The sequence below is a fragment of the Coregonus lavaretus genome, assembly GCF_964263955.1.
Source record: "Coregonus lavaretus genome assembly, chromosome: 1".
NCBI lineage: Eukaryota > Metazoa > Chordata > Actinopteri > Salmoniformes > Salmonidae > Coregonus > Coregonus lavaretus.
Window position 1 is genome coordinate 62,969,141 of NC_139988.1, and position 14,953 is coordinate 62,984,093.

The 14,953-nt window shown below is 43.5% G+C and overlaps 1 protein-coding gene across 1 annotated transcript in view; it reads left to right on the forward strand.

Annotated features, from left to right (window-relative positions):
- The window catches only part of LOC311133639 (cadherin-23-like), a 601,713-nt gene that overhangs the window by 342,070 nt on the left and 244,690 nt on the right, over window positions 1–14,953 (forward strand). Inside the window, exons 13-16 of the mRNA XM_084167165.1 lie at window positions 2,454–2,518; window positions 2,673–2,910; window positions 7,236–7,341; window positions 10,642–10,769. Of these exons, the coding sequence (XP_084023291.1) occupies window positions 2,454–2,518; window positions 2,673–2,910; window positions 7,236–7,341; window positions 10,642–10,769 (537 nt within the window). The remainder of the gene's footprint in view (window positions 1–2,453; window positions 2,519–2,672; window positions 2,911–7,235; window positions 7,342–10,641; window positions 10,770–14,953) is intronic.

Here is a 14,953-nt window from a genome sequence, read left to right on the forward strand (position 1 = left end):
TCCCAAACCACGTTTTGGCAACTGAATGGGAACTTGCCTGCCCACCCATTTGATCGATACCAAACACATTTGATTGACAACTAAGGGTGTGTTCATTTTATTTATTTTTATTTCACCTTTATTTAGCCAGGTAGGCCAGTTGAGAACAAGTTCTCATTTACAACTGCGACCTGGCCAAGATAAAGCAAAGCAGTGTGATAAAAACAACAACAACACAGAGTTACATATGGAATAAACAAAACAAAATGTACAGTCAATAACACAATAGAAATTATATTTACAGTGTGTGCAAATGTAGTAAGTTATGGAGGTAAGGCAATAAATAGGCCATAGTGCAAAATAATTACAATTTAGTATTAACACTGGAGTGATAGATGTGCAGAAGATGATGTCTAAATAGAGATACTGGGGTGCAAATGAGCAAAATAAATAACAATGTAAATAACAATATGGGGATGAGGTAGTTGGGTGGGCTAATTTCAGATGGGCTGTGTACAGGTGCAGTGATCGGTAAGCTGCTCTGACAACTGATGCTTAAAGTTAGTGAGGTAGATAAGTGTCTACAGCTTCAGAGATTTTTGCAGTTCGTTCCAGTCATTTGCAGCAGAGAACTGGAAGGAATGGCGGCCAAAGGAGGTGTTGGCTTCTGGGTCGTTCGTAAATTCAGAGCGTTGTCAGATTGTCTGTTCGTAAATTCAGAGCATTTTGCTCTCCGAGCGTTCAGAGCGCACACTGGACCATTGACATTGGATGCTCTGGCCGAGGAGTAGGCTTGCTAGCTATTTTCAGGCACAAATGAGAGAACACCTCACTCTGAGCCTTTTACTCACCCTAGCAGAGCTGATTAGGCTGTTTACATGTTATCTAGAGTGATAGTGACTAACTGTGCTGCTGTCAACAATTTCATTACTTTGTTCATTTAAATTCATCAGTTATTCTGCGCTCTGACACACTCAGACAAGAGTGCTCTGAAGTCGGAAGTAGATAGTCAGAGTGAATTTACGAACGCAAGAGATATGCTAACTGGATAACAGTCGTTCAAGTTCAGCATAGCTAGCTAGCAAAGCGATTAACATTTCTTGCTAGCTAACCAAATGTCACCTGCATCGCTAGCTGTAGCCACTGATAAACGATATGAGGGGAAAAAAGTTGGTCACTCCTCCATTAACTTGACTGCGGTCAAATAATGACATGACTTCCTCCCAACAGCTTATGCTCTGTGTTTTTAGCTTGCTAAATTATAGATACATACATAGATATGCTAGCCTATTAGCCACATTATGACTGATCATTGACCTTGCAAGTTTGATTGTATTGACATTCCCTGCCTTAGTTACATTCATCCGTTTTTGTCCAAGATATTGAGTCATTGAAACTGAAACAGTGCATCCCGAATAGGTGGAGGCAGCAAACAATATACCGTGATTTACAACCTGATAGCAATGTTTTTTTGGACTACCAAGAAATGTACTGGTGAATTATATTAGTCATGCATTGAACTGCATCCATCTATTCTGCCAACAATGTCTTACTGTACATCATGGAATTTTGAGTCAAATATAACCTATTTTTAAAGTTACAGTTGGTTAATGATGGTTTTGTAGCATAAACTGGGAATTTCATATTTTTGACTGATATTATGATTGTCTGTTTGTTTAATATCTGGAAAGTAGTTAAAACGCTGTCAGTTCCACTTTAAAGGTGCTATCTGGGACCTGGGAATCTGTTCAGTGGTCATTTCAGTTCTTAAAATAAACCCATTGAATCTTGAAGAATATAACTTATAAATGCCTTATGAGATAGCACAACTGTCTTACCCTATCCCCCAAAAATATGTTTTTATTACTCAATTGTTTACAAACAAAAATAATGTAAAGAAACAATGTATAGCTTCCAAATATTTTTGAAACTAGCATGTGGATGTCATGGACTGTCAGTGAATCTATTAATTGGAGAGAGGTTACATTTTTGGCCACATCCCTCAGCTATATACCAAAACATGCTGCTTTTTATTCTGATATTTTATGTATTTTATCACAGCTGCTTCACCAGAAAGTGTAAACACACTACTTGCATAGTGGTAATTTGATTTGCACTTTATTTCTTGTTCTTCAACTTGTTTTGAGGGAATCTAACACCACAGTCAAATGGCACCCTATTCCCTTTATAATGCACTACTTTGCCATACTGTATAGGGCTCTGGTCAAAAATGATTGAACTATATAGGAAATAAGGTGCCATTTGGGATTCAGCCTTAGCGTTTTTAGAGGGTAGGACCATCCATTGAATATCCAGTGGGGTGTTATGCTTAAATGTGTTCCTCGGTCTATCATGTGTCCCTGTGTGTGTCACTGTCACCCAAAGACTGCTGGTGCCTTGCCCCTCTCCTCTCTCTTCAATCTGCATACACACATACAAACGTTAAATAATATCACTTTCTCCCCTCTCCTCAGGCTATAGACGGTGACTTTGGCACATTTGGGACAGTGCGGTATTACTTCAGTGATGAGCCTGACCAGTAAGACACACCTAAATACACAGACTAAGATACCATATCAATTAACTCTCCCACCTTTTCTCAAAGTGCATGATTGAAAAGTATTCTAATGAAATAGGTCTCATCTGTTGAATGCTGGGGTTTGTTATTGTCCTGTCACATGCCTCTCCCCTAGGTTTTCGTTGGATGCTGAGACAGGCTGGGTGCATCTGTGGGGCAATCTGGACTACGAGCTGATGCGTCGGTTCACCCTGACCGTGCTGGCCCGGGACGGGGGTGGGGAGGAGACCACGGGCAGGCTGTGGGTCAACGTTCTGGATGTCAATGACAACACACCCCTTTTCCAGAAGGAGGCCTACATGGGCTCACTGAGAGAGAACGAACAGGCCGCGCAGCAGGTGGCCCGAGTCAGGGTAAGTGAGGACACACACACACAAACACACACATACAAACACACACACACACACACACATAGACAGATGGACACAAGCACGCACACATGGACACACACACACGGACACACACACACACATAGATAGACAGACAGACATAAACAGAAACACACACACACCAGGGCAGGAGGAGGAGGGGAGGGGGTCTAAGTTGTGACAAAAAGGATACCCCCTGAGCCCCATATCAAGCTGACTTTGGCTTTGATGTAATTTTTCTCTTCATGTTTACCCATGCCGATTTCCCTCTTCGATTTCACTTACACAGTTTAAGTGGAGTTTGTCTGTGTGCGTGTGTGTGTGTGTGTGTGTGTGTGTGTGTGTATGTGTGTGTGTGTGTGTGTGTGTGTGTGTGTGTGTGTGTGTGTGTGTGTGTGTGTGTGTGGGTGCATGGGTGCCTGCGTGCGTGCGTGACATGCGTGCATGCACACATACAATGCCTTCGGAAAGTATTCAGACCCCTTAACTTTTTCCACATAATTTATGTTACAGCCTTACTCTAAAATGGATTAAATTGTTTTTTTTCCCCTCATCAATCTACACACAATACCCCATAATGACAAAGCAAAAACAGGTTTTTTGAATATTTTTTCTAATTTATTACACAAAATGAACGGAAATGTCACATTTACATATGTATTCAGACCCTTTACTCAGTACTTTGTCGAAGCACCTTTGGCAGCGATTACAGAATCGAGTCTTCTTGGCTATTTTCAGGTCTCTCCAAAGATGTTAGATCGGGTTCAAGTCCGGGCTCTGGCTGGGCCACTCAAGGACATTCAGAAACTTGTCCCGAAGCCTCTCCTGCATTGTCTTGGCTGTGTGCTTAGGGTCGTTGTCCTGTTGGAAGGTGAACCTCCGCCCCAGTCTGAGGTCCTGAGCGCTCTGGAGCAGGTTTTCATTAAGGATCTCTCTGTACTTTGCTCAGTTCAACTGCCTTGATCCTGACTAGTCTCCCAGTCCCTGCTGCTGAAAAACATCCCCACAGCATGATGCTGCCACCACCATGCTTCTTCACCGTAGGGATGGTGCCAGGTTTCCTCCAGATGTGGTGCTTGGCATTCAGGCCAAAGAGTTCAATATTGGATTCATCAGACCAGAGAATCTTGTTTCTCATTGTCTGAGAGTCCTTTCGGTGCCTTTTGGCAAACTCCAAGTGGGCTGTCATGTGCCTTTTACTGAGGAGTGGCTTCCGTCTGGCGACTCTACCATAAAGGCCTGATTGGTGGAGTGCCGCAGAGATGGTTGTCTTTCTGGAAGGTTCTCCCATCTCCACAGAGGAACTCTAGAGCTCTGTCAGAATGACCTTCGGGTTCTTGGTCACCAAGGCCCTTCTCCCCCGATTGCTCAGTTTGGCCGGGCAGCCAGCTCTAGGAAGAGTCTGGGTGGTGCCAAACTTCTTCCATTTAAGAATGATGGAGGCCACTGTGTTCTTGGGGACCTTCAATGCTGCAGACATTTTTTGGTACCCTTCCCCAGATCTGTGCCTTGACACAATCCTGTCTCGGAGCTCTACGGACAATTCGTTCGACCTCATGGCTTGGTTTTTGCTCTGACATGCACTGTCAACTGTGGGACCTTATATAGACAGGTGTGTGCCTTTCCAAATCATGTCCAATCAATTGAATTTACCAAAGGTGGACTCCAATCAAGTTATAGAAACATCTCAAGGATGATCAATGGAAACAGGATGCACCTGAGCTCAATTTTGAGTCTCATAGCAAAGGGTCTGAATACTTATGTAAATAAGGTATTTCTGTTTTTTACTTTTAGAACATTTGCAAAAATGTCTAATAACCTGTTTTCGCTTTGTCTTTATGGGGTATTTTGTGTAGATTGCTGAGGAAAAAAAACTATTGAATCAATTTTAGAATAAGGCTGTAACGTAACAAAATGCAGAAAAAGTCAAGGGGTATGAATACTTTCCGAAGGCACTGTATGTGCATGCATGCTTGCTTTCTCATGCGCACATGTGTGCCACTGTGTGTGTTAGACACCTGTGTCTGCCTCACCCCCTCTACCCTCCACCCTGTCTGTCTATTAGAAATCCCATACTCACCATCTCTCTCCAGCCCCCTATTAGTCAGGTTGTAATAGTCAAGGGGTGTAATAGTAACTAATAGTAACTAATGGCTCAGCGTTTCCTCTTACCGACCCTGGTTAAAAGTAGTGCACTAAATAGGGAGTAGGATGGCATTTGGGACTCAGCTTGGCACAGCTCAGCAAGTTTCAGGGTCTCCCGCCGTGCTTTATTTGCCCAGTGTATGTGTGTGTGTGTGTGTGTGTGTGTGTGTGTATGTTTGTGTGTGTGTGTACTTGCATGCGTGCAGTTGTGTGTGTGTGTGAGCGGGGACTGAACGGTCTGTTTGCCGTATTTGATTAGACGGAGCTAACCTTAAACACTCTGGCTATTAATATGATGCCTGAGAGAAATGAGGAAGCCAGCAAGCAGAAAGAGTGTGTGTCAGCGATTATGGATATGCCCAGGACCGGACCCCCAAGCCTCCGAAAACCATAGATCCAAAAGAGGAAGGGAAGTAGGAAGAGAGAGAGAGAGATGGACAGAGAGCAAGGGGTACTGTGAAGCCAAAAGGAAAGGAGGGAGAGAGATGATGGGGAAGGGGGTATTGTGAGACAAAGCACTCAAAAGCTTTTCTGCCTTTCAGCCCCACACACATAATAATAATATAATAATATGCCATTTAGCAGACGCTTTTATCCAAAGCGACTTACAGTCATGCGTGCATACATTTTTTTGTGTATGGGTGGTCCCGGGGATCGAACCCACTACCTTGGCGTTACAAGCGCCGTGCTCTACCAGTTGAGCTACAGAGGACCACATCATCCCTGTCTCTTGCTCTGTACAAATAATGCTTTTTCTTTGCCTCCCAGAGTCTCTGTTTCCCTGCTTCCGCCTCTCCTTTCCTCTCCCTCTCTTTTCCTACTCCTCCTCCTCTCTTTGTTTATCTTTCAGCCCTCTTAGTTGGTTGGGGGGTGATTGCCTTATCATTAAGTATTTGAAGAGAGAGTGAGCAAGAGCGAGTGAGCTAGGGAGAGAGAGAGCGAGAGAGAGAGATAGAGAGAGAGGGAGAGAGAGAGAGGAGTGTGAAGGTGAGCAAGTTAGATTAAAAGATATAGCGATAGGATTGAATTGAGAGAGATGAGAGTAGTGTTTTTTTAGTCCGAGAAATAACCAATCAAATATCTTCATTATCATAAACATTTTTGCATACGTACCCAAGTCAGCGTTTGACATGTCCAAACCATATTGATTCCCTAGGAAGCTCCAATGACTCTCACTGCCTCAGGATTAATGTTCTATCCATTCCAGCTGTAGTTCTGGGGTGTTATTATTGTGTGAATTAACCTAGAATGGGACAGAGAGAGAGAGAGAGAGAGAGAGAGAGAGAGAGAGAGAGAGAGAGAGAGAGAGAGAGAGAGAGAGAGAGAGAGAGAGAGAGAGAGAGAGAGAGAGAGAGAGAGAGAGAGAGAGAGAGAGAGGAGAGAGAGAGAGAGAGAGAGAGAGAGAGAGAGAGAGAGAGAGAGAGAGAGAGAGAGAGAGGAGAGAGAGAGAGAGAGAGAGGAGAGAGAGAGAGAGAGAGAGAGAGAGAGAGAGAGAGAGAGAGAGAGAGAGAGACACACACACACACACACACACACACACACACACACTAGAATGGGACACACACACGTCTGGCTGTTCCCTGTTTGCTGTGCTGCTCTACTGGTGTTCATCCAATATTAAAGATGCAGTCCAGGATCTTAAGGACAACAAATCCGTAACATATCGTTCAGATTGGATTCGTAACATACTGTATAATAAGAATTTAAACCAAAACATTGATCACGTAGTATACAATTTGATGATGTAGTACACAAAAAAACAGGGACCACTTTTGGCTTGTGAGCACCACTTTCAAAACTACTGGCTGAAATTACACAAAGTTCAAGACTGCATCTTTAACACTGGCACGCTAATAATGGGCCTCAGTTGTAATCAGCCCAATAACACACTTACTGACAGTCTGCTGTCTTATCCATAGGCTCTAACACTGTAACACTGATACTGTACCATCTGGGCATCTAAACTCATACAAACATTGTCTGTCTCATTCAAGTGTAGTCATTTTATCACTGTCTCTCTCACTCACTCACTAAATCACACACTCTTTCTCTTTCTCTCTCTCCCTCCCTCTCCACCCCCCCCTCTCCCTCCCTCTCCACCCCCCCCCCCCCCCACTCCTCTTCCACAAGTAATAACTTGTAATCACTCTCTCTTTCTCTCTCAGGCGACAGATGAGGACTCTCACCCTAACAACTTCCTGACCTACACCATCACATCAGTGTCGGCATTCCATAGTTACTTCAGAATCACCATGGTGGAGGGCTATGCAGGTCAGCACACACACAGGCACGCGCGCACGTATACACGCAAATAAACACACATGCACACACATATTGAATTTATACTTGTTTTGAGTAACCTCAAAACCTTTGAGGAAAGCTTTACATGATACAAATTAACTTTTTGTCCGACTATAATGCACATTTACATTTTACATTTTAGTCATTGTCCAGAGCGACTTACAGTTAGTGCATTCATCTGAAGATGTCTAGGTGGGACAACCACATATCTAGGTTTCCATCCAATTGGGACAGATTTTAATGTGAATACTCTAGAATCCGCATAAAGAAAATATGCGCATTTTCCCACCAGTGATGTATTTCCACCAAATTGACTTTTTGTGGATAAAAATCAGTGTGTGATGACGTAGTGCACACAACATTTACTTTTTGTGTGCAGGTATAATCTACATGATGAAATTATTATCGATAAGAGCAAAAATATTTTTATTTGTCAAACGGCAGTGAAGCATATATCATCATGTGAGCAGAATAAGATCCTCGATATTTGTGACCGACCGCCTTGAATCAGTCTTATGTGGCAACATTTGAAATTGTGTTTTTTACACTCTGCTAGGGCGAGTAAAATGGTCAGTGGTGTGTTCTCTAATTTAATGGGAGATCACCCCACTGACCATTTTACTCGCCCTAGCAGAGTTGATTAGGCTGTTTTCATGTTATCCAGAGCATTGGTGACTGTAACAGTGCTGATGGCAATAATATAATTACGCTTTTTTGCAGACGTTTACTGACACTGGCCAACGGGTGTTGTGTGTTCGTAAATTCATCAGTTATTCTGCGCTCTGGCATGCTCAGACTGAATTTACGAACGCACCCGAAATGGTTACTTGCATAGTGGAGTCTTTTGTTAAGACATGTAGCTAGCTACCTAGGTAAACAATGAACCATAATCCCAACTCATGACGTTACTACCCTGCATGAATCTGCAGGTAGCTAACCAACCAGGTTCAATGTTAGCAAGCAAATGGCTCTGAGATACAAATAATAAGATCATACACGTAACGTTAGTAAGTGAGCCAGCCAGCTAACTTTAGCTAGCTAGCTAACAGTACACTTTAACTTGAAATGAAACCACTTTCTGTCAAAATTAGAAACGTGTAATATCAAAAAATGTAGCTAGCTAGCTAGACTATCTTACCCGTATACATCATGCATGATGGACGCGTCTCCCTGTCACGGATGCCATGGTTGCCCTTAGTTTGAAGATGTAATCCAGAGACAGGTGTTTTCTCCATCTCTTTAGCTATCATACTCTAATTCCACTGATTTCAAAACTCGATCCTCCAGAAAGTGGAGAGCAACATTTATGCAGCTCCACTACACAAATTTGTTAAAGCAGCGTTAGACAGGATTACCTACACATACTGACCAGCTCAAATAGACAGAAGCGTACTATATGGCAGACCAATCCAAACTCCTCTCTCGTCATGTCCAGCCCACTCATTGTCTCAGCCAATCATGGCTAGTGGGAAGGTTGCTGTCTTTTTCTGCGGCTTAACCAACAAGGCTCATAATTTAACAATTGTATTAGTATTTACAGATGGCATACAAGTTTGTTATTAAGGCACACGAAAGTCCAGAAGGCATTTCTGCCAAAAAACACATTTTGATCAAATAAAAAGGTTTACGTTCAAATGGCTCTCCTGTGAAGTAGTGACCCGCCTAATATGGCTAGTTTCCTGAATGTGACACATTTATTGGAAAAGAGCATCAAGATCACAGTGCACTTTCACCACCCTGTGAAGTTCATCTTATTTAATCTGTAGCCTAATAAACTGCTTGGTTTCCGAGTCGTAGTGGGAGGACCACACACCATATCATTGCGTGACTCCAAGTTTACTTCGATATGATGGTTATTACATCAATATGTGCGCATAAAGACATTTCCACCCCCACCGGGGGTGCTATGGAATTATTTAATATACTCTTTAAAGAGGTAGGGTTTCAGATGTTTTCGGAAGATGGGCAGGGACTCTGCTGTCCTAGCTTCAGGGGGAAGCTGGTTCCATCACCATCATTGGGATGCCAGGACGGAGAAGAGTTTTGACTGGGCTGAGTAGAGTTGGGATAGCCAAGAGACCAGAGGTGGCAGAACGGAGTACTCTGGTGTAGGGTTTGAGCATAGCCTGAAGGTAGGAAGGGGCACTTCCTCTTGCTGCTCCATAGGCAAGTACCATGGTCTTGTAGTGGATGCAAGCTTTGACTGGAAGCCAGTGGATTGTGCGGAGGAGAGGAGTGACATGGGAGAATTTGGGAATGTTTAACACCAGGCTCTGGATAAGTTGCAGGGGTTTGATGGCACAAGCGGGGAGCTCAGCCAACAGCACTCTGGGTGGGGGACACTGTGGAGTTGTCAACCAAAAGTGTGCAGAGCATGAGATGCCCAGCCCTGAGAGGGTGGAGAGGAGGATCTGATGGTTCACGGTGTCGAAGGCAGTGGACAGATCTAAGAGGATAAGAACAGAGGAGAGATAGTCAGCTTTGGCAGTGCGGAGAGCCTCTGTGACACAAAGGAGAACAGTCTCAGTTGAGTGACCCTTCTTGAAGTCTAACTGGTTAGGGTCAAGAAGTTCTGAGAGAGATAACGAGAGAGTTGGTCAGACACAGCATGCTCAAGTGTTTTGGAGAGAAAATATAGACTGGATATCGGTCTGTAGTTTTTAATGTCAGAGGGGTCGAGTGATGGTTTCTTGAGGAAACCACTCCCCCTCCAATACAGCCATTGATTACCAAAACAACAGTCACAAATTGCCCTGCCCCTTAATCCTGGTTGATGTGTCAACAATCAGCTGCAAGGTATGAAAATCAGCAGTCACACACCAAGTAGGCTACTGGGAAGACAGACACTTAAAGTAGATGTCCCTAGCTAGCACAAAGACAGTACTAGACAACACCAGATAAGACACAAATTATACTTATCACTCCTGGAGATATCAGGAGTCCTCTAGCTATAGATTGAAGCACATTCATTTTGGTATTTGGCAATTAACATTATTAGCAGTTGTACACTAATTAATATACATAGTTTTAATGTAACCAAAATATAAAGTTGATGTATTATGTCATTCTCCTGCTGTAAACCCTACTCTACAGTCCTTAGCGTCACACATATCTTCATCTCTCTCTCTCTCTTTCTCTCCCTCTCGCTCTTCTCTCCCTCTCTCGCTCTCTCTCTCTCTCTCTCTCTCTCTCTCTCTCTCTCTCTCTCTCTCTCTCTCTCTCTCTCTCTCTCTCTCTCTCTCTCTCTCTCTCTCTCACTCCTCTCCTCAGTGATCAGTGTGAACAGCCCTCTGGACTACGAGATGGTCCCTGAAGGAATGATCTACCTGACTGTGATGGCCAAAGACGGCGGAAACCCAGCCCTTAACAGCAGTGTCTCTGTCACCGTGGAGCTGTTTGTCAGTATATCACCCAACTTTATGCTTTCTAATGGTTTCAAGCAACACTCATGCATCCAACACTCATGTAGGTTTCATCCAACACTCACTGACTTCACTTTGAATTGATCCCAATCCTGTCATGTACTACTGTTGCAAACAGGGTAACTATTAGTGCAGTCTACAGGGCCGTACACATTTCACGCAAACTACGCAAAAGACTCTGGGGTGAAGTTTCCCTTAGGTACAGATCCAGGATCAGCTTCCCCTCCCCCAATCCTGACCTTCACCATTAGTAGGGAAAATGCAAAACTGCCATCTAGGGGCAACGTCACCCTACTCCCGTAAGTGTTGTATCTTACAGTAAGATACGGTACACTAACTGACAGGAACTGTCATTGCTGATTGCAATGGCTTAAATTAACTCTCATATTTAACATTTGTATTTGAATTTATCATGGTTCCCCATTATCTGCTGCCAAGGCAGCAGCCCACTCTTCCTGGGGTCCAGCTAAATTAAGGGAGTTATATTGAATGTTAAAAACGTTACAATACATTTCACTACGGATTTCACAACACATTAAGTGTGTGCCAACAGGCCACTACTCTACTACCACATATCTACAACACAAAATACATGTGTATGTGTGTGTATAGTGTGTATGTTATCATGCGTGTGTCTGTGCCTGTGTGTGTGTCTCTTCCCAGTCCCCACTGTTCCATAAGGTGTATTTGAATCGTTTATTTTTTTATCTGATTTAACTGCTTGCATGAGTTACTTGATGTGAAATAGAGTTCCATGTAGTCATGGCTCTATGTAGTGCTGTGCGCTTCCGTAGTCTGTTCTGGACTTGGGGACTGTGAAGACTCAGATGGCATGTCTTGTGTAGCTCAGTTGGTAGAGCATGGCGCTTGCAACGCCAGGGTTGTGGGTTTGATTCCCACGGGGGACCAGTATGAAAATGTATGCACTCACTAACTGTAAGTCGCTCTGGATAAGAGTGTCTGCTAAATGACTGTAAATGTAAAAATGGGTATGCATGGGTGTCTGAGCTGTGTGCTAGTAGTTTAAATAGACAGCTCGGTAACAGGCTGATTGGTCGGCTGTTTGAGCCAGTAACGGGTGCTTTGCTATTCTTGAGTAGTGGAATGACTTTTGCTTCCCTCCAGGCCTGAGGGCAAACACTTTCCTGTAGGCTTATATTGAAGAGATGGCAAATAGGAGTGGCAATATCGTCCGCTATCATCCTCAGTAATTTTCCGTCCAAGTTGTCAGACCCAGGTGGCTTGTCACTGTTGATAGACAACAATAATTGTTTCACCTCTTCCACACTCACTTTACAGAATTCAAAATTACAATGCTTATCTTTCATAATTTGGTCATCTGATTCAATGAATGATGGAGCAGGGATTGCCTTTTGGCCCAAAATATCATTTAAGTTGCTCCAAAGCTTTTTACTATCATTCTTTATATCATTTATCTTTGTTTCATAGTACAGTTTCTTCTTCTTTTTGTAAAGTTTAGTCACATGATTTCTCAATTTACAGTATGTTTGCCTATAAGCTGTGCAGCCAGACTGGCAAGGCTGTGCAGCCAGACTTATTTGCCATTCCTTTTGCCTCATCCCTCTCAACCATAACATTTTTCTATTCCTCATCAATCCACAGGGATTCAACTGTTTTTACAGTAATTTTCTTAATGGATGCATGCTTATTAGTAACTGGAATAAGCAATTTCATAAATGTGTAAGGTGCAGCGTCTGGTTGTCCTCATTACACACCACAGAAAAGCAAATATTCTCTAAACCCTCAACAAAGGAATCACTGCAAAACATATTGTATGACCTCTTATACACTATATTAGGCCCAGCCTTTCCTTGATATGGCTACTATATTATGATCACTACATCCGATGGATTTAGATACTGCTTTAGATCAGATTTATGCAGCATTAGTAAAGATGTGATCAATACATGTGAATAATTTATGTGCTGTTTGTAAATACCCTGGTAGGTTGACTGATAACCTGAACCAGGTTGCAAGCACTGGTTACAGTTTGAAGCGTTTTCTTGAGTGGGCAGCTTGATGAAAGCCAGTAAATATTTAGGTCACCCAGAAAATATACCTCTCTGTTGATATCACATACGTTATCAAGCATTTCACACATATTATCCAGATACTGACTGTTAGCATTTGGTCTATAGCAGCTTTCCACAAGAATGGGCTTTAGGTGAGGCAGGTGAAGCTGTAGATATATTTCTTAAATAGCATTTGACATGAGATCGTCTCTAAGCTTTACAGGAGTATGACTCTGAACATAAATGGCAACACCTCCACCATTGGCATTCCTATCTTTTCAGAAGATGTTGAAACCATGAATTACTACCACTTTATCATCAAAGGTATTATCTAAGTGAGTTTCAGAGATAGTCAGTATATGAATGTTATCTGTTACTAGCAAGTTATCGATTTCATGAACCTTGTTTCTTAGGCTACATATGTTAATGTGGGCTATTTTTTGCACTTTTCTGGGAGACTTGATTGTTTATATTGCTTATCAGATGTAGTAGACATGACAGTGATATTTGTGTTTGAACTGATAGTGCAGGGTGAGCTGCACACAGTGGACTTCCTACTAGGGCAAACATATTCCTACTAGGGCAAACTAGCATCAGTGCTAACAGTATAACTCAGGTTCATAGGCACATGATTACTACATACAATAGCTGTAGGGCTGAAAGAGGCTTTCAGGGGAGTTAGAGGGACATAAATTATGTTACATTATGACTGCCAACACCCTGGGACAATGCACATTTTCATCAGCACTATGACAACTCAGCGACAGAATGGTAGGGATTATCTGAGCAGGGCTTGGGTCACTGATAAGTAATTGTCTCAACGCAACCTTGAAATGTGCAGACAGGGTCCAGAAGCCAAGATGATTTGAATGGACTCTGTCATTCCTGTAGAGCGTCTACTGTTTCCAAAAGGTGTCAAAGTTATCTATAAAAGTTATGCCAACAGAGCTACAGCAGTCTTTTAGACAGGTGTGTAATGCCAGTAGCTTTCTGAGTCTTTCACAGCCACGGCCCAGCAATGGTAACGGGCCTGATAGAATTGGCTGCTTTTTGGAATCTTTCAGAGCTAGAATCAGTTCGTTTAAATACATTTTTAGCAGTTCCGAGCTAGCCCCCCTAATGTTTTTTGACCTCATATGGACTATGACAGGGTCAGCCTCCAGCAGCAGTTGTTGAATGGTAGGAAGTAGCCTTGTAATGTCCTGTATTTGTGCTCCAGGATAGCACAAGGTTTTTACCCCGGGAACTGAGATGTTTCTCACCATAGAGCTGGCGATGACGACGGCTGGTGAAATGGCTGAGGAGGTCCGGCCGTTCTTTCGCCTCGAGTGGTTTAGAAGACCCCTCAAAGACCGATGGGAGGTGGGTCCCGATGGACCCGAGCCAGCCCTAGAATCCATTGTGGCTGATGAAGGGGCCGGAGTCTTATACACCCTCACGGTCCGATGAGGGGGGAGCTCTGAAGATCTGAACCTGAGGTAGAAGCCACCGGAGATGGAGACAGAACAGAGGACACAGGTTCAGGTACATCCGGATCTGATGTCGAAGCAGAAGCACCGAGGGATGAAGGCACTGGAACCTCTGGATCTGCTGTTTGAAGTTATGTATCCGGTCTGGGCTTCCCACCACCAAGGAGGCCCTTATTGCTAAAGGCCGCTGCTTTCAACTTCCACGGCGAGTGACGTGGCTCCATGGCTGGTTGGGGTCAAGAACAGGAATATCCACTAAGTCATCCAGAAGCATCCTACTAACTCCATTCTCCAGGGAAGGGGGATACCCCTTCAGGGAGGGATCCCTGCAGAGCACCGGCCAGTCGGCTGTGGAGAGACAACACGGCGGCGACACTCCCACCATGCCAGAGCAGCATCCAGCTACTGGAGTAGAAGAGAAAGATAAAGTAGGCGGGCGTGGATTCCTCAGTAGCTTGTGTAAGTTCGCCAGTTGTTTGCTAAGAGTAGCCACTTCAACCCTGTAGTCCTCTGCAAGCAAACAGTCGCTACATTGAAAGTCCGGACGGTCCACATTGTCCCGGAATAGAGCAAAATAAACACAGCTACTGCAGCGTTGAAAACGTTTGTTAGTTAGCTTCATTTAAACTACAGGCTAGCTAGGCTAGATGGGCTTCCG